Source organism: Neofelis nebulosa, chromosome Y (genome assembly GCF_028018385.1).
Source record: "Neofelis nebulosa isolate mNeoNeb1 chromosome Y, mNeoNeb1.pri, whole genome shotgun sequence".
Taxonomy (NCBI): domain Eukaryota; kingdom Metazoa; phylum Chordata; class Mammalia; order Carnivora; family Felidae; genus Neofelis; species Neofelis nebulosa.
In genome coordinates, this window is record NC_080801.1 from 5,607,176 (window position 1) to 5,630,896 (window position 23,721).

Sequence of the window (23,721 nt, forward strand, 5' to 3'; positions counted from 1 at the left end):
ACCACTTCGCCCCAGGCCGCATGCGCCCACTCTTCACTGCCTCTGTCTCGGCCCCTCCTCCACAGCAGCCACAGCCAATGCGGAGTCCTCAAATCCCAGAGCCTGTGCGCCTGCGCCCAACTTGGGCGGGCTGAGGCGGGAGGCAGCAGGGAGCTAAAGGTCTTGCGGCCAAGGCTCCCCCCACCGGCTGCCATTTCCCTGTCCTTGTCCTGAGGCTGCCCTAGCTACACTGGGGCCGGGGCGGAGAGTCATGGCCAGCGTGTCGCGGTCCGGAAAAAGCAGCGATTCCCGTCGACCCTGGACCCTGATCGTCCCGGATGAGAAAGGTCGAGAGTCCCGGACCCGCGGGAGTGCAGGGGCGCTGGAGGGCGTGGGTTGGCCGCAGTCCCCAGGTTCAGGGGCGGCAAGCGCCCATCGTGTGCAGGAAGCCCAGGCCGGGTGTGAGATACAGGTGGCAAGCCCAGCGGAGGAATTGGTGCTGATATTGGATGACGGAATGGTGGCGGCTGAGGTGGTGATCGGGGAGGAGGAAGAGGACGGCGGGGGGGCGACCGAGGAAGAGGTGGCTGGAGAGGAGAATTCTGAGGAAGCCAAGCCAGAAGCAGAGGACATGCACGAGGAGGAGGAGGTGGAAGTTGAGAGACAGCAGCAGGAGGAGATTCAGGAGCAAGAGGAGAAGCGCGAGGCAGATGCAGAGGCGGAGGAGGGGCCCCCGCTCTCACAGGAGCTGCAGCAGCGAGAGGCAGCGCTGCGTCCTGCCTCAGCCCAGGACCCACTGGCAGTGCTGGAGCGTCTTCAGCTGGAGATCAGCGCTGGGAATGCCCAGGATTCCAGGGCCTTACGGCGGCTGAAGCGCAGGATTCTTCGGAGGCGGATTTCTCACCTGGATCACAGAAGGGCCGTCATCAAGCACATCCCTGGCTTCTGGGCCCAGGCGGTATCCTTCCTTGTGCTGGTGGGTGATGGCGGGGGCTGTTGTGCAGGAGGGCTGGGCACTGAGAGCAGGGTGCCTCAGGGCGATGGCCCCGAGGGAGGAGAGCTGGGGAATGGTCCCTGGCCCTGGGTTGGTGTGGTCTGGGATCCAGTGTAAGGCCTTGCACAGGGGCGGTTGTTGGGCACGGGGGGACCCGGGGACTTGGAGCTGCTTCCTCTTGGTCTCCGCCAACATTGGCCTGCAGGCTGCTCTCAAACATTATTTGCGGACGCGAGTCATGTGTCCCCATGCTACCAGAGCTAGGGTAGCACAAAGCAGCCTTCACTCAGAGCAGATAAAGCAAGGAAATATTTCGCTGCAAAATGGGAGAGTTACACAGGCCGCACACCCACCTTCACATTCACAGGCTGTGCACGGTTTCTTAGCAGTTCCGTCAAAGGAGAGCTTTTCAGACACACACTCATGGCCTTTAGTGGAAGCACGCCACGCCCCTTTGCCAGACAGTAGGACGACTCAGACCCACTCCGAACGGGGTACAAGCTGCCTGCACAGACCCTGACATACACACACACACACACACACACACACACACACACAGGATTCTCTCCTGGTATGTCCACCGCTGCTTCCCTCTCTGTCCTCAGGCTCCGGCTGGGTCCCACCCATGTCTTTCTCTCCGGACTGGCTGTGTCACTGTGTCTATTTCTTTTCCCTCCTCGGCCCTCCTCGTCCGTGCTTCTTGATCTCTTTCTCCCTCCCACACCCTCCGCTTGCATCGTAAGTGGGCAGTCGGGTTCCTGTAAGCCATGTTCTTCCATCTGCACTCAGAAGGCTGGTGACAACCTAGGTCTTCACGGGAATATGCCAAGAAACCCAGCCGTGAGGAGGGGTCAGAGCACAGGCCGACATCCCAAGCTATGATGGGCTGCTGGCAGCCCACACAGGTCAGATATAGGAAGGAACTGTGAGGAGTGCAGGCAGTGGAGTCTCTCCCTGCTGTGTGCAGACAGCGTGGGAGGTACAGGAAGCCAACGGACTGCCCAGTGTCGATGGGGTCTGATGCATTTGCAGAGGCTGAGGAGTGTGGGGACTAGTGTTTCCTGGTGTTTCTGCAAATGCCATGATCCCGTCCTTTGCTCTTAGCCTGGGAGGTTTGGAGGGGGTGTGTGTCTGTTTCCACAGCATCTGAAGGCACAGCTCCTTGACACAGCACAGATTCTGAATCACCCCCAGTTGTCGGCCATGATGGGTGCCCAGGACAAAGACGTGCTCAGCTACGTGGTCGACTTGGAGGTCAGACCGGGGAGGCTGTGGCTGGGGGCCGTCCCGTCGGGTGTGGGATTTGGGCGGGAGAGGGTGAGGCAAAGGTGCTCACCCTCACAGCCAGGCAAGTAGCTCGGGAGCCCGAGGGAGGACACTTGCCCCCTCCTGTCCCATTGCTCACGGCAGGTGGAAGAAGTGGGCCATCCCAAGTACCGCTGCAGAGTGATGTTTTTCTTTGGGGCCAACCCGTACTTCCGGAACCCAGTGATCATTAAGGAGTATCAGCTTAGCTTTGCTGGTAGGGTGTGGGTCCCATGATGGTGCGGGGCAGGGGGTGAGGAGCATGAATCAGGGGCATGCGGGAGGGCGACGGGGAGGGGGAGGTGGGTGGGGAGGAGGCCATCAGGTTGCTCCTCAAATCCTCTCTTCCTGCAGGCTACAGGGCATCGCATTCCACTCCAGTCCAGTGGTTCTGGGATTATGAACGTGGAGCTCCCAGTCGCAGGCATGACCCCACCAGCCTTAACTTGTTCAACTGGCTGTGTGAGCACAGCTGCCCAGGGGAGAACAGGATTGCCGAGGTGGGGCCCCTGAGGCCTTCGTCAGCAGTGGGAATGTGGGTGGCCCCCGGCCAGAGAGGAGAATGGGCTATGCCCAATGTGGTGCCGGCCTGTGTCCCCTTCCAGATCATCATCGAGGACCTGTGGCCCAATCCCCTGCAGTACTACCTGAGGGAGGAAGGGACCAGAAGACAGTGATCTGACGTGCGCACGTGTCGGTGAGAACCCCAGTATGCGGTGTGTTGACCTGTGTGTTGTATGGGCAAGGGAGCGTGGGCCAGACATTGGCTTGGAAATGGAAGGTCCGCCGAGACAGGGACACAGGTAGCATGGGGAGAGGGTGGGAGGATGACAGGGGACCTGCACAGACTCAGCTGCAAACACACAGAGGGTCGAAGCCTGCAAACCAAATGCAGTTGTGCTGTGGGCTGGGGCTTTGGAGAGCAACTCAGGACGAGCAATGCTTCTCCACCACAAATGCTCCCCGTGGATGTCCGCCCTCTCCCGGACTTCCCCCTGCTCCTTCAGTCTGGATTTGCCTGCCAGTCTTTGGGTCAGGAGCTGACGTGTCCCCAGACGCCACTGTGGTGAGAATCTCGCACTTCCTTCCATGTGCCCCACCACGCCATGTCCTCGCGCAACCTCACAGCCATTCTTAGAACTGGTCCAAGGCCATTGGGGGCTGGAAATGAATCCCTGGGTGAGAAAGCAAGGGAGATCGCAAAAGGGCGAGGCACAAGAGTGACACCAGCTGGGAAGTATTTGCCAATATCCCGTATCATTCTTGGTGTCTGTTGCGTGGGGGTGTGTGTGTGAGCGTGTACGCAAATGTGTCTGCGTGTGCCCACATGAGTCAGGGGCTCTGCATCTGTGTGGGGTGAATGCGCAGAGCTTCTATCTTTGCCCATGCAGAAACAATGGAGGACACCACGAGTGCTGGAAGAGATGGGTGGATGAGTCTCCTGTCTTCTACGTGCCCCGGAGAGAATTGAGGAAGAGATAACGTGTGGCAGCCTTGAAGAGTTTCCATGATGTTTATGTGGACACATACAGGACGTTGAAAACCCTTCTGTTTGTGTGTGTGTGTGTGTGTGTGTGTGTGTGTGTGTGTGTGTGTGTATGTGTTTATGGGGACCTCAGGAGGGACGACGAGATCGGGACCTGAGTGTGACTGTCCTAGCCACTGCCCGGGTGATTCTGTGTGTGCAGGAGAGGTGCAGTCCTGGTGTGGGGCAGGTGTTGCCATGTGCACTGAGGCCTGCTTTCTTGGGCAGGCAGAGCCTGGAAAGAGGAGGAGGAAGAGACAGACCTGTTATTTGGAGACCTGTTGTATAGACCAAAGCCGAAAGGCAGGGAAGGGGATTGCACAGTGGGACCAAATTGGTCCATTGGGTCCTGGTACAGTGTGGCCAGGCCTTGGTGGGATTCAGCCAGGACCGTTGCTCCCAGAAGGGTGTCCTGTCCTTGGTGAGATAGAATCCAGGGAGCAAAGCCTCCAGTCAGGATCAGAGCTAAGGCCCCGTGTCCCCGGAGAACTCAGGAGTAGGCAAGCTTCTCACAGTCGATGCCAGTATACCTTGCTGCTGCCTCCCACACCTGGGGCCCCTTTGACCCCGAGCCCTGTCCTCAGACAGTGGCTCAGGATGGGAGATGTGTGAGGGGAAGAGGCAGGTGTAGGTTGTGGGCAGCAGCGAGGCTTATAAGTGGGATTTCATGGAGAGAGTACGCGCGAGGGCGGAGATCCAGCGTGAGTTCCTGCGAGTGTGTGCGGGTGTCTGTGGCAAACTGGGCCTGAGATCCATGGGGATGCCGGCAGTGTGAGCGTGCATGTGTTCGTGCGATTGCGTAGCCGTGTGTCTCTGTGTGTGCAGGAGTGGGTGTGTAGCCGCTGGAGAGACAAGGAGAGACACATGGGTCTCTGTGGATGAGGTGCTTAGGTGGGACAGTCAGGTGCCAGAATACAAGAGTGCACTCCCTTCCCTCCTGAGTCCTGATGGTAATCGGCAGGATGGGTGCAATCGTTGCTGTGCCAGCGGGCTCAAGTCAGGATGCAAAAGGGAAATTGGTGCAAGGTCAAGAGGGGGGCCGAGGGGAGGAAAGCCTGTGCCCAGTGGCCAGTGGACCACTTGTGAGTGAGTGTGCTTGTGTGTGTGTTAGTGTGTGTCTATGTGGGAGTGAGTGTGTGTGTGTGTGTGTGTGTGTGTGTCTGTGTGTGTGTGTGTTGCGTTGCCCTGGTGGGCCTACAGTAGCAAATACGTAGGGGCTACATGGTTGTGCCCAGGCTTTGTGCACAGAGTAGCTAGGGAACACAACCTGTCAGGCTACGTGGTGTGCAGAGGGCGTAGGTATTTCCCTGGAGGGAGCCGTCCAGCAAGAATGTCTGCTCTTGGCAGACGTGCCATGTTTTGTCACGAGTCAGCTCTTCCTCGGGGCTCTCCTCTCTGCTTCCTGTGCACCAGGCCCAGGGAAAGGGAGGAGCTTGGACCCTAGACCTCAGGTGACTTGAGACCCCCAGGGGTGCCATACAGGATGGTGTGTGGGGATCCATGTGTGGATGGGCAGGTGAGCAGCCTGCCAGCTGCTCTCTGAGGGGACAGTTCCTTGCCAACAACACCTCTCCCCGCAGCACAAGATCACCACTGTCGCTGCAGCTGGGCTGGGGACATGTCAAGGTGTGTCCCAGAACTCTGTTCCCCTTGCACGTAAGGGGTGCCAGAATGAGCCTCTCAGTCCCTGTGCGGGCGACCCTGATTAGCCTCAGACTTTGTCGATTCCTGGCCTCACGTAAATGGGGAACTGGGTTCCTTTCTCAGCGTCTCAGCGGTTGCATGTCGATGGAGGATGCTGTGGACAGTGTGGTCAGGATTCTGACCGGGCTCCACCTGTCCCGCCCCAAACCGCAGTGGGCAGCACGTGGCCCACTCTGTGTGTGCTTTGGGGAATCTAAAGCCTTACAGCCCCTCCCGTATTCTTCTCAGGTGGTGGAGGTTCAAAGGGGCCTAGGGAGGAACACTGGTCCCAGTCTGCTGCCGGCTGTGCCCACAGGTGTGTGTGCCCAGCTCCTTGACGCTGAAGCTGCAAGGCTTCGCACTGCCCCCAAAGCCCCATCCCTAGGATTTGCGTGTGGGCCAGATGGAAGTGAAATCCCAGTGACCCTGCGGGATCACAGCGGGTGGTCTCGTCTGTGCCTGGCTACCCGCCTACCTGCCTTCCACATAGCCCGTTGCCCCCATACAGGGCTTTCGGTAAACACGCGGCCACCATCCAGCATGAGAGGGAAGGCTGGACGGTGTCCCAGTACCGCTGGTCACGTGTTGGCTGCTGCCAGCTGACAGCATGGAGACCCCATGGCCCGGTGGAGGACGTCCGACCTGTCCTACAAGGAATTGGGGACGACTGTAGGGATGCATCAGGTCCCATGCAGTAACCTAGCCCTGACCTTATCTGCCTAGCGGGTGTTCGAAGCGCCTTTGGGTCCTAGGCCTGGCATGTGTGTCGGTGAGCTTCCTCCTGGATGGCACTGCCGACACAGGGCTGGCTGCTCAGGGGTCGCGTGTGAGGCCCGTTGGGGCCCGGCCTCTATGTCCGATACTGCTGTAGGTGTTGTTGAAAAGACAGAGCACAATATGATCGTCCCTTGGGTGTCGCTGCACTGGGGATCCTGTCGCTGCTCCCAGGTTCCCACTACCGGGTCTCCCCAGGAGGCCTGGGAGGTTGCCAGGCTCCTTTTGCAGGGACACAAAGGCTTGTCAGGGCCCATGCCTCAGGGTCCGGTGCTCATTGCGGATGACTTGGGGGCAGTGCGAGAGCTATTGCTCCCGTTCTTAGGGGAGATTGTGGTGGTCTTAAGGGACAAAGATGTGCCTGGAGAAGAGAAGGATGACCAGAGGAAGCATTAAAGGAGGAGGAGAAGGACGATGAGGAGGAGTTGGAGGAAGAGGATTGGGAGGCGTTAGAGCAGGAGGAGAAGGAGTGAATGATTGGGTGCAGGAGAGGGAACAAGTGGAGGAGGAGGATGTCCAGGATGAGGAGGAGCACGAGCCAAAGGAGTAGGAGCGGCTGCGGGAGGATGTTGAGGAGGGCGAGATCAGAGGGAAGAGGATGAGGAGAAAAGATAGAGCCAGGGTGGAAGAGCATGAGTAGAAGTGTAGGAGCAGAAGGAGGAAGAGCCCGAGGAGGAAAAGGTGGAGGGAGAGGAGGAGCGGGAAGAGTTGGAGGAAGAGGATTGGGTGGGGTTAGAAGAAGAGGAGGAGGAGAAGGAGTAGGGAATGACTGGGTGCAGGAGAAGGACAAATGGAAGAGGATGATGTCGAGCACCAGGAAGAGGAGGATCGCGAGCCAAAGGAGCAGGAGCAGCTGGAGGAGGGAGTTGACTAGGACGAGAGCAGAGGGAAGAAGAGGTGAAAGGTCAGAGGTAGGGCAGGAAGGGCAGTAGCAGGAGAGGACCTGGAGAAGGAGGAAGAGTCCTAGGAGGAAGAGTTGGAGGAAGAGGTGAAGGACGAGGACGAGGAGGATCAGATGCAGGAAGAGGATTGGGAGGAGTTACAGGAGGAGGAGGAGGAGGAAGACGAGTGAATGATCGGGTGCAGGCGAGGGAAGAAGTGGAGGAGGAGGAAGTCCAGGACGAGCAAGAGGAGCAGCAGGAGTCGAAGAGCAGTAGTAGCTGGGGAGGAAATTGAGGAGGACGTGAGCAGAGGGAAGAAGACGAGGAGGAGGAAAGGTAGAGCCAGGGCTGGAAGCGCAGTAGCTGCAGAGGGGGAGCAGAAGGATGAAGAGGCCCGAGGCTAAGACTTCCAATACTGTGTTGAGTAACAGCGGAGGGGGTGGACATTCCTGTCTCGTTCCTGACTTGAGCTGAGAGCTTTTGCTCATTGAGATGATATTCACGTTGGGTCGTTCATACATGGCTTTATGACCTCGATGTGTGCTCCTTCTATCCCTACTTTCGTGAGGGTTTTTTTTTTTTTTTTTACCAGGAAAGGATGCTGTATTTTGTCCAACACTCTGTCTGGATCGAGTGAGAGGATCCTGTGGTTCTCGTCTTTTCTTTGGTTGATGTGAGGAATCCTGTTAATTGTTTTGCGGATGCTGAACCAGCCCTGCATCCCAGGTGCAAATCCCACTGGGTCGTGGTGAATAACATTTTAATGTATTGTTGGATCCGAGTGTCTGATATCTTGTTGAGGAGTTTTGCATCCATGTGCATCAGGGAAATTGGTCTATAGTTCTCCTTTTTAGTGGGGTCTCTTTCCGGTTTTGGAATCAAGGTAACGCTGGCTTTAAAGAAAGAGGTTGGAAGTTTCCTTCCATTTCTATTGTGGGAACAGCTTCAAGAGAATAAGGGTTAACTCTTCCTTAAATGTTTGCTGGCACTCCCCTGGAAAGCCATCCGGCCCCGCAGTCTTCTTCCTTCAGCAGGTTTTTGATTACTAACTTGATTTCTTTACTGGTGATGGGTCTGTTCAGATTTTCCTTTTCTTCCTCTTTCAGCTTTGGTAGTGTAAATGTTTCTAGGAATTTGTTCATTTCTTCCAGATTGCCCATTTTATTGGCAAATAATTGCTCCTAATATGCTCTTCTTATTGTTTGCCTTTCTGCTGTGTTGCTTGTGATCTCTCCTCTTTCATTCTTGCGTTTATTGATTTGGGCCGTTTCCTTTTTCTGTTTCATCAAACTGATGACTGGCTTATCAATTTTGTTAACTCCTTCAAAGAAGCAGCTTCTGGGCTCATTGATCTGTTCTCCTATTTTGGTTGGTTGGTTGGTTGGGTGGTTGGTTTGAGGTTGTTTTTGTTTTTGGTTTGTTTCATTTTTGGTTTCAATAGCGTTAATTTCCCCTAATGATTGTTATTTTCTGCCTTCTGAATGTGTTGGGTTTCATATGGTGTTCTTTTTACAGCCTCTTAAGGCGTAAGGTGAGGTTGTGTCTCTGAGACCTTTCTTTCTTCTTTAGGAAGACCTGACTTGCTAGACAGGTCCTCTTATTACACACCCGGTGCGTCCCAGGGGTTTTGGGTTGTGGTGTTATCAGTAACTTCCATATACATTTTCATTGACTTCGGTATACTTTGTATATCCTCTTTAAACCCTTGGTTAGCCCATTCAGTGTTTAGTAGGATGTTCTTCAGTCTCCCAGTATTTGTGACCTTTCCAAATTGTTTCTTGTAGTTGATTTCGAGTCTCGTAGTGTTGTGGTCTGAAAATGTGCACGGTGTGACCTCGATCTCTTTGAACTTCCTTAGGGTTGACTTTTTCCGCCAGGAAATGATCTATAGAGGAGAATATTCCATGAGCACTGGAGAAGAACGTATGTTCTGCTGCTTTATTATGAAATGTTCTGAAGATATCTGTGCAGCCCATCATGTCCAGTGTGTCCTTCAACGCCCCCGTTTGCTTGTTGAGTTTTTGTTTAGATTATCTGTGTATTGCAGCAAGTGGGGAGTTGATGTCTCCTCCTATGATGGCATTACTAAGAATGAGGTTCCTTATGTTTGTGATTAACTGATTTGTATATTTGGTTGCTCTCAAATACACCACATAAATGTTTTCAATTGCTAGGTCTTCTTGGTGGATAGACCCCTCGATTATGACATCATGCCCTTGTGCATCACTTGACACAGTCTTTACATTAACGTCTGGATTGTCTGATAGAAGTATGGCTACTTTGGCTTTGTTTGGTTGACGGTTAGCATGACAGATGATTCTCCATCCCCTTATTTTCACTCTGAAGTTGTTTTCACATCTACAGTGGGTCTCCGGTAAACAGCATATCGATGCAACTTGTTCTCTCATCCATTCTGTTCCCCTGTGTGTTTTGATTGGAGCATTGAGTCCACTGACGTTTAAAGTGAGTACTGAAAGATATGAATTTATGGCCATTATCTTGTTTGAAGGGTTGGAGGATAAAATATCTATATATCTTTATATCTATATCTATATCTACGTCTCCATCTCCATCTATATGTATATGTATGTGTATGTGTATATGTATATTTATATATATATGTATATGTATATGTATATCTATATGTATGTGTATATGTATGTGTATGTGTATATGTATACGTATTGTATAACTATATCTATATATCTATATCTATATCAATATCTATATATCTCTATATATCTTTATATATCTAATTCTATATCTATTTCTAAATATAAATATAAACTGGTAGATCGGTAGGTAGGTAGGTAGGTAGGTAGATAGATAGATAGATAGATAGATAGATAGATAGATAGATATGAATTTCCCTCTGAGTGTCCCCCCTTAAAATTGCATGCAGGTCTGATTTAGCGGTCACAAACTCCTTTAAATTTTGTTTGGGAACCTTTTTCTCTGTTTCTATTTTGAATGACAGCCTTGCTGGATAAAGAATTCTTCACTGCGGATGTTTCTAATTCAGCACTTTGAACGTATCCTACCACTCCTTTCAGGCCTGCCAAGTTTCTCTGGATAGGTCTGCTGCAAACCTGATCTATCTTCTCTTGTAGTTTAGGGACTTGTTTCCCCTTGGTGCCTTCCTGATTCTCTTTGCCTGAGTACTTTGTGAGTTTGAATATGATATGCCTTGCTGAGGGTCAGTTTTTGTTGAATCTAATGGGGTCCTCGGTGCTTCCTGGATTTTGATGGTGTGTCTTTCCCCAGGTTAGCAAAATTTCCCACTATGATTTGCTCACATAACCTTTCTACCCCTATTTCTCGCTCTTCCTCCTCGGGACCCCTATGGTTCTGATGTTGTTCCTTCTGCATGAGTCACTGATTTCTCCAATTCTTCAATCGTGCTCTTTTCCTTAATCTCCCTTGATTTTCCTGCTTCCATAGTCTCCATACATTTGTCCTCTGAATCGCTGATTCTCTCTTCTGTCTCATCCATCCTTGACACCGCTGCATCCATCCGTCATTGCAGCTCAGTTATATCATTTTTAATTTCATTCTGGCCAGTTTTCACTTCATTTTTTCTCTGCACAAAGGGACTCTAATCTACATTGGACTGCAGCTAGTATTCTCATCATCGTGCTTCTAAATGCTGCTCCAGACATCTTGCTTGTACCTGTGTTGGTTGAATCCCTGGCTCTCGTTTCTTCATGCTCTTTCTTTCTGGGTGAATTCCTTCCTTTTGTCATTTGGAATGGAGAAAAGGAACTCATGAGGTGGAAAATTCGAATGAAATATTCAAAGTGTAAAATGTTAAAAGTAAAAACTTAAAAACACACACGTAAATAATGGAATGAATGATGCTAGATTCTAGGCATGTTTCATCTGGGTGTTGAAAGTGGTTTTGTCACAGGGGAGAAAAAAAAAGTGGGAGTGGAGAAAAATTTAGAAAATACCAATAAAAATATTAAAAAGGGAAATGTCGTGAGAATTTGAAAACTCAATACACTGAAGTAGACTAAAAGGAGAAGATGGGAGTAAAATAGAATTTGTGAATATAGACACAAAAGGAAAGAATAATGTAGAAGAGTTTTAAAGAAAATTAGTAAAATTTCCACCTGCCCAGTCTCCTTTGCCTCTCCGCGCACAAAAGCACCTCCCTTCCTGCGCCTCCTCGCTCTCCAAGTTCACTTCTCCATGCCACGTACCTGCTGAATTCGGAGGTTCAGGATATGCAGATTGCTGTGCTAATCCCCCAGTCAGTTTCCTGGGTGGGTACGATGGTTTAGTGTTGGTCTGGCTGTATTTCATGCACACGAGACACTTAAGAAGCTTCCATGCTGTCTGCCATCTTGGCTCCTCCCCAAAGAGGTGAGATGTGTAGCACCAGTTCTCTGATATGAGACATCCCATAGGACAGTTGTGGTCGGTGACAAAGCGGAAAAGGGCATGTACCACACAGGGAGGTCACCCTGGAGGGGGAGGCAGAGAACCTGCTCCAGACCTGGGAGGGGAGGCAGGGGCTCCAATGCTGGAGCCACGCCCACCACCCTCCAGCTGATGGTTCCTGAACAGCAGCCAACTGTCTGGGTCTGGCCTGGAGCTCCTTCACCCCAAGGACCTGTGGTCAAAAAGTTCACTGCCCTGCCTCTGCCCCACCTCCACCACAGCCACAGCCACAGCCACAGCCACAGCCACTGCAGTGTCCGAAGGGCCACGTGGCCGTGGGCGTGCTTCCCAAAAGCTGGTGGGCTCCAGAAGGAGGCAGCAGGCATTTAAAAACCTTGGGCCTCGACACTCCACCTGCCGGGCCTAGTCTGGAGCCTCATGCCTCAAGTTCCCACCCCTTGTGCTCTATGGCCCTAGCCTGAGGATGGGCTAAGGCCCCAAAGCAAGGGAGTCATGTTCCGGAAAACGCTGAGATTCCTGAGAATACCGGGCCTCCATTCTGCTGGAAGAGGGCGTTCGAGAGTCCAGGCATCGTGGCAGCACGCCCGTCTCAGTCCCAGACAATTTCACTCATGCATACGCACGCGCACGCGCACGCACAGGCACAGGCACGGGCACACACACACACTCCCCCTCTGTGGCTGTCTCTAGTTGTGACTTACTCTCCTTCCTCGGCCTCCTTCCATGTCCCTCTGGCCTCTGTCTGTCTCTGAGTCCCTGTGATCATTTTCTTTAGGGAACGCTTCCTCCCTCCCACACCTCCATCTCTCTTTCTCTGTCTCTGTCCTGTCCTGGGACAGTATCAGTGCATGTGGGTTTCCGTGAGCTGTGCATGTCCATATGGACGTAGTAGGCTGCTGATGGCACAGGGCTGCAGGGGAACGCACAAAGGAACGCACAAGTACCAGGGGTCAGAGCACATCCAGACCTCCTAAGCCGTGACTGCCTCCAGGCAGCCCACACAAGCTGGGTATGCATGTGAACTGAGAAAGGTCAGTCCCTTGGCCCTTGCCCTGTAGGTTGCAGCCAGCTGGGAGGTACTGAGACCCAAGGGACTCCCCAGTGTTGAGAGGGTCTGAAGAAAGGGCAGGAGCCGAGGAAGCAGGGAACCTAGTCGTAGCTGGTGTTTCTCCACCTGCCATGTTCCAGTGCCATTGGTACTGGAAGGTTGGTATCAGGTGTGGCTCTCTTTCCTTGGCATCTCAATGCAAGCTTCCGTGACCCAATGGAGGTCCTGAATCGGCCCTAGTTTTCAGCCAGGTTTGGGCCCCAGGACAAATGCATGTGCTGTGTGAGGGGGAAAAGCAAGTGTGAGTCGTGGGGAGGAGCTAGCTTCGTGAGTGGGATGTGGCAGAGGGCATGAGTGAGTGCACAGGTCCACTAGAGCGTGTCTGTGAATGTATTGTGGCTGGCGCCTGTGAGTACTTTTGCCTGTGCCTTAGCGTTTGTGCTGGCAGCGTGCGCGTGTCTGTGTCCACGTGCCGCGTGGCCGTGCATCTTTGTGCCTGAGTGAGTGTGCGTAGGCCGTTGGCTAGCGAAGGAAAGAGACTGGGGGCTTTCCTGACTTGGTGAGTAAGGGGGAGGCTCCAGTGCCAAAGTGCAGCGAGTGCAATCCCTTCGCTCCTGGGATCGACACGGAGCTAGCTGAACACCTTTCATGACGGGAGGAAAGCCTGGACTTTGCCTGGGTCCGCTCATCCTGTGTTGCCTTGGCCAGGGGCAAGTTGGGGTTGGGCCTTCCATGGTGCAGTGGAGGAGGACCAAAGTTCCCTGCAAGGAAGTGGGCATTAGTGGAGGGAGGCAGCAGATAGCAAGAGTAAGTCTGGCCCTGCTCCTGGAGCGGCCTAGGGGATCATCGCAAGGCCTTGTGGTCCGAGCCTGGGGATGTGTCTCGGTGAACATCCTCCTGGATGACCCTGCAGAGACGGGCCTGGCTGGTCTAGAGTCCCTTGCGAAGTTGGGGCCCGGCCCCTGGGCCCCAATATTGTGGTAGGTGTTGGTCAAACTGAAAGGCATTGCCTGCTTGTCCCAGACAGTCCCTGCACCTGGGACCCAGATTTGCTCCCACGTTGCTGCCACGGGGTCTCCCAGCGATGCGTGGGAGTTTGACAGGCCCCATTTCTCTGGAGGGAGTGAGTTGCATAGGTCAGGTGCACCAGGGTCTGGGCCTGCTTTCCTGTCTTGCCCACCCCCTACGTCCTCTGCTGAGGGCAGCTTGAGGGCTCACCACTGGACCTGTTCCTCTCCCTTTCTGGGTAAGCGTTTGCCTCTCTGTCGGTCACACTGGCCACCCCCTCTCAGCCCCCTACCACCTGGTCAGCCTCCCCCCATCCACCTGCGTGTCTATGCATTGCTGTCACCTGAAGCGGTGGTGTGCTGCCTCATATATCACAGCCACCCTGGAGCATTTCTGTACCCTGTACGTATCGTGACATAGCCCAACGAGTCTGGAGGAACCTCTTCTGTGTCACGGAAGCAACATGTTGGCCAGAGGGCCCGGCACACGAATTTGGAAATCCTAAAATCCCCCGCCTGCGGGGCAGCCTCCTGGTCCCATAAAGAGGTAGGGGAACACTGCACTCCACCAAAGGGAAAAGCAATGCATGAGTGTGGTGCCTGGCCAGGCAATGCATCTCGAGCCTCCAATCCTGCAGTGGCTCTGTGTGGTGTGTGTGTGTGTGTGTGTGTGTGTGTGTGTGTGTGTGTGTGTGTGTGTGTGTATGTGTAGCTGGTGCTGTCTGACATAGACCGGCAGGGAGTCCACATCACCACTGCCCTGACAGGGAGGGAGACCACATCATTGCCCTCACTGCACACCGTCTGCAGCTTATTGCTTCCCCAAAGTGGTCATGTGGCTTCGTGTAGACCGTGGGGCGTGTCCCTCACTTGGGTCCCAACACTACATCCCCCAACCCCCTGAAACCTCTCGGAGACCCTTGAAATCATGCTGTCTGTGGCACAGGGGGACAGTGTTTTGAGTCAGCGCCCACGCTCATGGCAGCCTGCCGCCTAAGTGAGTGGTAAAGGAAATGGGAGCAGGATGAACAGACATATGGCCAACGAAGGCCTGGGGAGGGTCCCTGTGAGAAGATGGCCGACCATTGTGGGAGGAAGGGGACCGCTGTCTGTGCGGCAGACGCAAGCTCCAGGAATCCCAGGGCTCACGGGCACGGGTCTTTCCTGTGCACTGCCACACACGGGAGGAATGGGCAGCCGATCGTGAGAGGGGGGTGTGTGCTTGCCAGCGTGTCACGTTCCAGGCAACGGGGACAAACGGCAAGAGCGGCGCGCGTGATACGCAGCCTCCCCTAGTGTGGCGTCCTCTCCACGTCACACACCTCTGGTCACCGACCTTCCCTAGCCGGTGCACTGCTAGACTGCTGTCATGACATACATGTCTTCTGGGAGCAAAGATGGACGTAGAGAATATGCAAAGGAGGCTGAGCAGATGGAAAACCAGGGTGCACAGACAGCAGGCGCACAGCTGAAATGCGTCTCCCGGACAGCCAAGGTGACCGCTGAGTGGATTTGTCAGACTAGGGGCACAATGAACAACGGTGGCGGTGTACATGGGAAAAGCGTGGAGGTCCCCCTTTACCCGTGTGTATAGACAGCCGCGTGCCCAGCGCAGCGTGGAATGCAAAGGTCGCTTTCGCATGGCCAGAAGCCAAACAGGGCACCCAGAGCGCACAGAGGGCCGGCTGCAAGCCCCCCGGAGGAGTTGCCCCGCACGGGGCCCACAGCCTTCCTGCCTATGCAACAGACGCGCCCCAGTTTCCTGGTGACCTAGGGGCGGGACCGCCGAAGCCACGCACGCCACCGTCCCTATGATTGGTCCCGAAGGCAGTGAAGCAGCCTGGGCGTGGCTTGGAGCTCCCTCAGCCTCAAAGCCGCAGGCGCACACCTCTCACCACAAAGGCCTCCGAGGCAGCATCGGCATGGCGATAGCCACCGCCGAGGCATCCTGGGTACAGCACCATGCGCATGCGCCCCCTCGACGTTTGGGCTCTGGGAGGAAGGGGGAGCGAGTTGCCAGCCATTGCCCTCAGGGCTCCACTGACTGGGTCTGGGGAGGGGGGCCGTGCTTTCACGTCCCGCTTCGTCGCCGGTAGGAGCCACAGTTGGTGTCTCGGGCCGGGGCCGCATGTTGCGCGACTCGTGTTTCCGAAACACTGGGGACGCCCGGAGGCCCCATGCCGCCTTCGACCGGGAAGGGGGCGGTCGAGAGACGAGGGCCCGTGGGGACACTGGGCCTCCGGCAGCGCCGGAGGTGCCGCAGGCCGAAGGCTTGCAGGCCACAAGCGAACAGCCTGTGCAGGAAGGCCAGGCCCGACCCGAGAGGCAGGTGGGCGGCCCCAGCGAGATATCGGTGCCGCTGGTGCATGACATAATGGCGGTGGAGGCGCTGTGGGGCCTGGTGGAGGAGGAGGTTGAGGTGCCGGCCGCGGAAGAGGACACGCGTGGGGAAGAGGGGCATGACCAGAGGAAGAAGGGGGAGGAGGACGAGGAGCAGGGGAAGGACAAGGTCCAAGTTCACGAGGAGAAGGACCTGAAGGACGAGGGGGAGCAGCAGGAACAGAAGAGCAGAAGGAGGAGGAGGAGGAAGAGGGGGAGAGGCAGCAGGAGTCAAAGATTAGAAGGAGGACGAGCAGCAGAAGCCCAAGCAGAAGGAGGAAGAGCGGAAGGAGGAGGAGTTGGCGGAAATGAAAGGGGAGGAGCAGGAGCACCAGGGTGTACAAGCGGGCGCGGCCGTGGCGGTGGAGGCATCGGCGGCGGCAGTGGCAGGGGAAGGGGACCAGGAGGAGGAGCAGGAGGAGGAAGGGAAGGCGTGGGAGCCATCCAAGGGAGAGCAGAATTGCAAACGGAGGAGGAAGAGGAGCAGGAGAAGGGAGCGCTGGAGGAGCAGCAGCAGGGCGAGGAGGAGGTGGAGGGAAAGGAGGACAAGGAGGAGCGGGAGGAGGAGGAGGAACAGAAGCCGAGTGAGCAGGAAGGCCGATGGGTGGAAGAAGCCCAGGAGCTGCAGGTGAAGCAGCAGAAGAAGGAGCGGGTAGAGTCAGGCCTCCGTCCTTGCCCTTCCCCACTGGAGGCTCTGGAGGCCCTTCAGATAGAGCTACAGCCGGTGAATAAACAAGCCAGCCGGGAGCACGCTCCACTCCAACTCAGGATGTGGCAGAGGCGGCAGCGTCATCTGGAACAGAGAAGTGCCCTTATCCAGGGCATCCGTGGTTTCTGGGCCAAGGCTGTATCCTTCCTGCTGCTGGTGGAGGGTCCAGAGGGGGCTGGGCTTGCGCAAGAGGAAGGAAAGGGAGGTGACATTTAGAGGAACCCAGGACAGGGACTGGAGCTAAGCCGCGCTCCAGTGGCCGGGAACGTGCAAACGTGATCCCATCCGGCGGTCCTGGCTCTGCAATGAGTGTGGGAGGAGGGCAGTGCCGGGGTGGGGGAGGCATGTGTGCTTTACGTCGCACCTGGCACGGAAACAGCGCTGGGAGAGTGGGGAGTGGCGGTGGAGGTCCAGGCCAGGACGGGGAAATGACCGAGGGCTTCTTCCCACACAAAGGCGCGTGGGGGCACGTTTCTGGGTCCCGCTCAGCATCTTGCTGCGGGGAAGGCGATGTGAATGCCCACTGGTCGGCGCGAGACCGGATGTGTGCTGTCTGGCTGTGTGGAAGTAAGCGTCCTCAGTGTCCTCATGAGCACACAAGGCTAGGCGTGGTTGCGGGCGTCTGGGCATGCACAGCCTCCTGTGCGTGTCTAGCAGAGCCCTGCGCGATCCTGAGACCCCGTGGGCCTGGACGCAGCCTGTGGGGAGGGCTTGAGACCCTGGGGGAGGACGTCAGTCCCGGGGGGAGGACGCCTGGATGCTGTCCACACGTGTTCTCTGCTTCGAGCTCTCTCATGCCCAGCACCTGAAGGCTCTTTGACCTGCAGCAGTTTGTGAACCACCCTCAGATGTCAGCCCTGATTAGTAAGCCCGATGAAAGCATGCTTCGCCACATGACCAATTTGAAGGTCGGCCTGGGAGTGGGAGGTGGTGTGGGGGGCTGGCCGTGTGGGGAGGGGAGGTGGTGGGGAGAAGTGACGTGTTCCTTCCTCAGGGGAGGGAGGGTGTCCTGGAAGAAGATTTCACATTTCTGCCCCACTGTACCACGGCAGGTGGAGGAACACAAGTTTCCCAGGGAATGCCGGAAGATCCTGCTGTTTTTTGTCAAGAACTCCTACTTCCAGAATGAAGTCGTTACGAAGGAGTATGTCCTAGGCCTTGCTGGTAAGTGTCCCCTGACTGCATGGGCGGCAGTGGGTGGAGGGTTGAATGTGACTGGTTCTCTGGCGCCGTCTCACATACTCGTCTTCCTGCAGAGTATAGGGCGTCTCATTCCAGTCCCATCCAGTGGCACCCAAGGTACAGACAGGAGGCCTACAGACGCAGGCATGACAACAGCAGCCTCAACTTCTTCAACTGGTTCTCTGACCACAGCTTTGCCGGCTCTAGCAGGATTGCTGAGGTGGTGAGGCCCTGTAACAAGGAAGGGAGGTGATTTTCATGGGTTCCCCCACTGCGTGGGATAGCTACCTGAGGCCTGGCCTGTCTCCCCTACCAGATAATCATAGAGGATCTTTGGCCCAATCCCCTGCCGTATTTCAAGATGAAGGAGGCCCCAGGAGAGAGAACTGAGAGGGAAAGAGGTGAGCAGCCAAGGGTGTGGGCACTGAAATGTGTGCCGTGGGGTCCGTGGCACAATTCTCTTCTGCATGGAGGCACCGAGACTCACAGTGGCACAGGAGGTGACACCAGGTCAAAAGGGCATCGGCCTGAGACGGGGAGTCTTAAGAAGTAACGTGTCAAAGAGGCTTTTCCCTTTGGGGAGCCTGAAGGTGGGAAGGGGGCTAGACAAAAAGAATGAGCAAAGCGGGACAACCAAAGCTGGCTCATCAGATAGCACGGTGACAACTGTCATTCCCGGACCATGAACCCCACCGTCAGGCCTCCTACCACCATCCCACATGTTGTCTGGCTTCGGGAGCCCCTTGTCAGCTTTGGCACAGCTTATCACACCCTCCCATTCTACTTTCCGTTTGGAAACATTCAAGCAACCTTAATCAGGGCCAAGATCAGACTCTCACCTGTCCTGTGTGTGTGTGTGTGTGTGTGTGTCTGTGTGTGTGTGTGTGTGTCTGTGTGTACCCATATATCCCAGGGATATGCACGATCTAGAGAAGAGTATGAAGGAGCATCGCACTTCATCGACCCCAGTGGAAACCCTTCCGATGCTCACCGATGGTCCACAAGATTCTCCTGTCCACGAAATGAGGACAAGGGTGGTGGTGACACGTGGCGCAGGGCGGGGGTCCAATACATTTGAAGAAATATAGAATGGGAGATAAATATCATGAAGCGATTTGTGTGTCTTCCTCTCAGGTACGCTCTGGGGCGTGTCCATGTATACATGCGGCTGTCCAGGGGTGTAAGTGTTCTGTGCCTGCACATTGGAGTTCCAAGGAAGGGCGGGACGTAGGACATTGTCCGTAGGGATGGGTCACACATTGGGATTGCATGTGAGGTCAGTAAGATTGAAGCAATGGGGACTTGGGTGAGGGAGGCCAGGGCACAAACCTGAGAGAAAGGCCAGTGCCCAGGTTCCTATCTTTCCTGTGAAAAGGAGGAAATTCAAGGAAATGGAGACGCCAGCACAGGCCAGGGAGGTCCAATATTCAGGGTTTGGGCATGTCCATGATGGTGCCCCCAGAATCCCGCATGGGGACACCCTCAGTCATGTTGACTGAACCGCCACACAGGGAGGAATTCCCAGGGTTGATTACCCTCTGGTTTTCAGACGTCTCCCAATGCAGACTGTCTTGGGGACAAGGTCAGGATCTCAGGACCAGCCATACATATTTGAGGGATTGTGAGCAGGTTGTAAGATTGGTGTCCAGGGGAAGGAACCGAGGGACCAGAGGGAGAGTGGGTGGGTAAGACCGATGAAGTTCTGCTTCAGGCACAGTTGACAGGGACAACGTACACGCTGCAGAGAAAACAGCCCACTACAGTCTCACGCAACTCCAAAATCACAGCCAACTTTTCTGGTTCCACTTCCTGAAGCTGAGCCTCCCAAACACCGCTTCACTTATTCACACACACACACACACACACACACACACACACACACGACTCCTGAAGGAGTCCTAGTACTGATGCCCTTGTGTGAACTTCGCTGTTTTTGAAAAGACCTCTGGTTACGAATGGGTCTCCCAGATTGCAAGCCAACAGAGGGGAGGGTCGCGGGGAGGTGGAGCTCTTACAGGGCACGAACACACCATCCTCTCCCGTGTGCCCTCTGCCCTCTCATCATCAGCCGTGATGAGTCGGGTGATGTTCTTCCTCTGTGTCCACAGGCTTAAGCCCTGTGTCCAACACGCCATGTGAGACTTGTGAAAAGACTCCCAAGTGCAAACACCAGCAGGCGCTCAGGGAGGTCGCGTCGTCCCAGGCAGCCTGTGTTCCTTTGCCTGAGTGCCAGGACAAAGGCTGCCTCAGCCACATAGGGAACGATGGACTTGTGAGGCCTTAGCATTCTGTGCAGAGGTGCCGGGCAGGCCTGGAGCTTAGAAAGGACTGGGACGAGCCTCACCTGCGACGACGTGAGTGCGGGGGTACTCCTTACAGAGCAGATGGCTGCTTGCCAGAGATGTCTGTGCTAGGGATGGGGCAAAAGCTCCACCGTGCTAGCAGTGCAGTAGACAGAGTTCAGCCTTGTCCATCTCAGGCTCTTCTGTATCCCCAAGTAACACGGCCCCCAGCACAGCGTGCCTGAGAGTGACATCCCGACACTAATATTCCTGTCTCCCAAGCTGCCCAAGCCCCCCAGGATCCCCACTGCACAGCTCTGCAGTACAAGAGCCTTCTCTGCAGTGGCTCTATTCCAGAGAAGTCGAGGGCAGTCCCAATGCATGGAGGCCTCTTGTCCCTCTCAGTATGCAGACAACATGGTCAGCAGCGTGTCACCAGGCTGTGGAGTTGAGGATCTGTGCAACCAAGCCTCACCTCTTCCAGGGCGGAAGCTGTCGCACTCTCTAGAAGGGAAGGCAGGTCTTTCTCTCGCTGCTGTCTGCACACTGGCTGGAGAAGCACGTCTTCTCAGCTGCTTGATGTGTAAATGTCAGGGTACCCAGGAAAAGCTCCCTGTGCTGACCCGAGTCTTTGGGTGTGAACATCCAAAGAAAGTATGGCCCATGATTCTGCAGTGGGAATACGGCCTCAGTGGTCATGAGGCTGGGCCCCTTGGGGCATCTTTCTGCACAAACAGGCCGTTACTTGATAGGTCTTGCCGAGCAGGAACACTTTACGGGACAGGTGAACACAGGGTCCCCCACACGTTAATATCTCCAGCCAATACCTCCTTAGGGGCCAGGGTGATGTTTCCGCCCGGCCTGTCCCAAAGACAAGGTACGGACAAGGTGTGGGTGTGGTTGCATTCACGGCCCCCAGAGCCAAACCCTCAAGTGTGGACACATGAGGTCCGTGGTCAGAGGCCTTGGTGCTCTGTGTCCGAGGGATTACAGCCCTCGTGCTGCACACACGGCAGCCCCGGATTTCCTCCCTAATGCGCAGCACTCCCTGGGGACCCCTAGGGTCCAGGAGCTGCTAAACCGCCTGCACAACTGTATCTGCTGCCCAGCGGCCTCTTCCACCCCAACATCAGCGTGTGTGGGCTCCAGAGTGCTGTCCCTTGAGAGAGGACACCCTCAGCAATTCAGGAGCCTTCTGACTTCCATGTTCCTGAACCACACGTGTCTCTCATTGGTCTGTTGGGATCGTCATGTTGTCCTCTGTGCACAGGAAATGTCTTGCTTTGCCTGTGCTCCTCTGTCTCCCTGAGTGAGCCCTGGCGTGTTTGTGTCTTTTCCTGGCTTTGCCTGTGCCGACACCTCTCTGGTGATGCCTCCTTGCCTGGCCTAAGTGGGCACAGCTGTACCCGTGTAACCGCCTTCGTCTCTGCACACCTGTGTCTTGTGTCAGCTGTGGCTCTGGTGGCCTGTCTTGACTTTGATGTATGCTTCTGCGCTTGAGTGTGTTTCCCTCTGAATTCAAACCCTTTCTTCCACTGACAGATCCAATTGCTGTCCTGCTGTCAGGTGGAGGGGCTTCTGCGCATTCTGTTATGTGTTCCAGGAGCCAGAAATCCTTCCGTGCCTGGAGGACCTTCGTCAGAGGATTGGCCATGCACTCACTGCCAGCCAGTTCATGTCCCCAAATGCAGCTGCCTTGCTGTGAGCATGCAGTCACACCTCTATTTTCTGTCCCTCTGTTTTCAAACCCTTTGCACCTGAGGGGCTCAAACGTCACTGGCCTGCACCTTGCACATGCACGCGTAAATTGTGTAAAGCGGTCCAGCAACGTTTTCCCACTTACTCTTTTGCCATGTGGCATGTTCCTGGCTGGGAGAGACTTTCCCCTGCCAGTGTGTGTCTCGTTTCCGTGTGCCTCCTGTGTGTTCTGGTCCCTAATTTGTCCATTACGTCCTACCTGGGAGTCTGATTCATGTTTGCGGGAACGAGGCTGACCCCTGTGACTGCTGGGTTCTGAGCTCAGCTTAGTCCCCCGGGACTAGTGCGTGAGTGAGGGACACAACGGGCAGTGACGGATGTGCCCGTATCCTTCACGTGCAAGCGCTCCGTCCAGCCACCTTCACCGGGACATTTCTCAGCGACCCCTCTTTGTTTGTGGTGAGAGCCCTTGCCTCTGAGAAATCTGACGAGGCGGTGAAGCATTGCTTACGGCTGCCCTGTGCAAGTTAGATCTCCAGAACTCATGCACACGGCAGGACTGCATCTTCACACCCGAGGCCCGACACCTCCTCATCGCACCCTCCCCTGATTAACACCACTCTGCTCTCTGGTGGACTGCATGCCTTTAACTCCTTTAGTCTCCTCAGGAATCCATCAGGCAGGGCTCACCACCACTGTGCTTCTGTCAGGGGCTGGCCTCTTTCAGTGAGCCCCGTGCTTTCTGCACCGATGCTCAATGCACCCGCCCAAGGGTGAGCCACACTAAGCCCGGCGGCGAGCCCTTTGGCCCTACGTTTCCCACCTATGTGCTTGGTGGCAGAGGTGCACAAGGAGCCCGCCTGCATGCGTGTCCCAGGTCCTCCACAGGGTACAAAGTACCGCCTCAGGAGGCTGATCCGCATCACACGGGCATAGCTCTGCTTGCACGTGTTAGCCTTTCGTATCATACAGGCAGCGCAGACTTAGAAATCCCGCCACCTGCTTACAACTATCCAGCCCTCGTGCTTCTGCAGACGCTCTGTGTCTGTACAGACATTTGAGTCACGGTCTCATGACCTTCCAATACAGCTTGATGGTCTGTCCTTAGCCTACAGCCTGGGATGCGGTTCTCACTCATTGTCCTCCCCTCGGGTGCCAGTTTCCTCCATCACTGTGGTGGAAGGTAAGCTTTATAACCATCCATTGGCTTGACAGTACTGGGCGGATCACCTGTCTGCGTCCGGGGATCCGAAGGAGACCTTGGCTCTTTTGCTCACGGTGCACCCTTTCTCCGTGATGAGTCGCTTTGGATGAGAAGCTTGCCAGAGGCGAGGGTTCTCAGAGTTGAGCACATTTCCTGGGCATCTGTGAGAACCTCGTTGGTTCCACTCAGACAGCATTGACATTCATGCATGTGCAGCCTCTGCCTTTGCTTGAGTTTGCTGAGCTTTGGGACGTGATTTCTTCCCGCACGTGCTGTGCCTAAATCTCTGCTGTGTCTTTCCGGCAGTCCCGTTTCCTGTCTCCTGCTGGTAACTACAGGGCTTCCAGCAGCCCTGTGGGGATCGGGTCCTGGTGTTCTTCCCTGCGGTGCCCTCTTCCTCACCCCGAATGACCTCAGTCATTCCTCAGTCTAGGAAGCTAGAACTAGCTTCCTTCTAGTTCAGGGTTCGTTTCAGACTGCCCTTAAGGTCCAGGTCGGAGTGGTGCCTTTTGTGCTGAGGGCTGACCACTGTACAGCATTCGTCTCTGTGCAAATTGCACAGGTGAATTTCACCAGGTGAAACTGCACACTGCAGTTGCCCTGTCTTCAGAGTCAGCCCACCTGTCTCTGCCTCGGCTGCCCCTGCTCTCCTTCCTCCTACCCTCTC

General features: G+C 55.2%; 2 protein-coding genes across 2 annotated transcripts; both read left to right on the forward strand.

Moving 5' to 3' along the window:
- Positions 1 to 250: 250 nt before the first annotated feature.
- LOC131503465 (testis-specific Y-encoded protein 8-like) lies at positions 251 to 2,955 on the forward strand. The gene is made up of 6 exons (XM_058714933.1): positions 251 to 562; positions 725 to 955; positions 2,168 to 2,290; positions 2,384 to 2,495; positions 2,633 to 2,778; positions 2,884 to 2,955. Exons 1-6 carry the CDS (start codon positions 251 to 253, stop codon positions 2,953 to 2,955), a joined length of 996 nt encoding a protein of 331 aa, XP_058570916.1.
- A 12,773-nt stretch (positions 2,956 to 15,728) lies between these two features.
- On the forward strand, positions 15,729 to 21,857 carry LOC131503466 (testis-specific Y-encoded-like protein 1). Its single transcript, XM_058714934.1, has 9 exons — positions 15,729 to 16,044; positions 16,201 to 16,826; positions 17,519 to 17,596; positions 17,741 to 17,852; positions 17,945 to 18,090; positions 18,187 to 18,271; positions 19,979 to 20,142; positions 21,215 to 21,286; positions 21,756 to 21,857. The coding sequence occupies exons 1-9, from the start codon at positions 15,729 to 15,731 to the stop codon at positions 21,855 to 21,857; spliced, it is 1,701 nt and encodes a 566-aa protein (XP_058570917.1).
- The last annotated feature ends 1,864 nt before the right edge of the window (positions 21,858 to 23,721 follow it).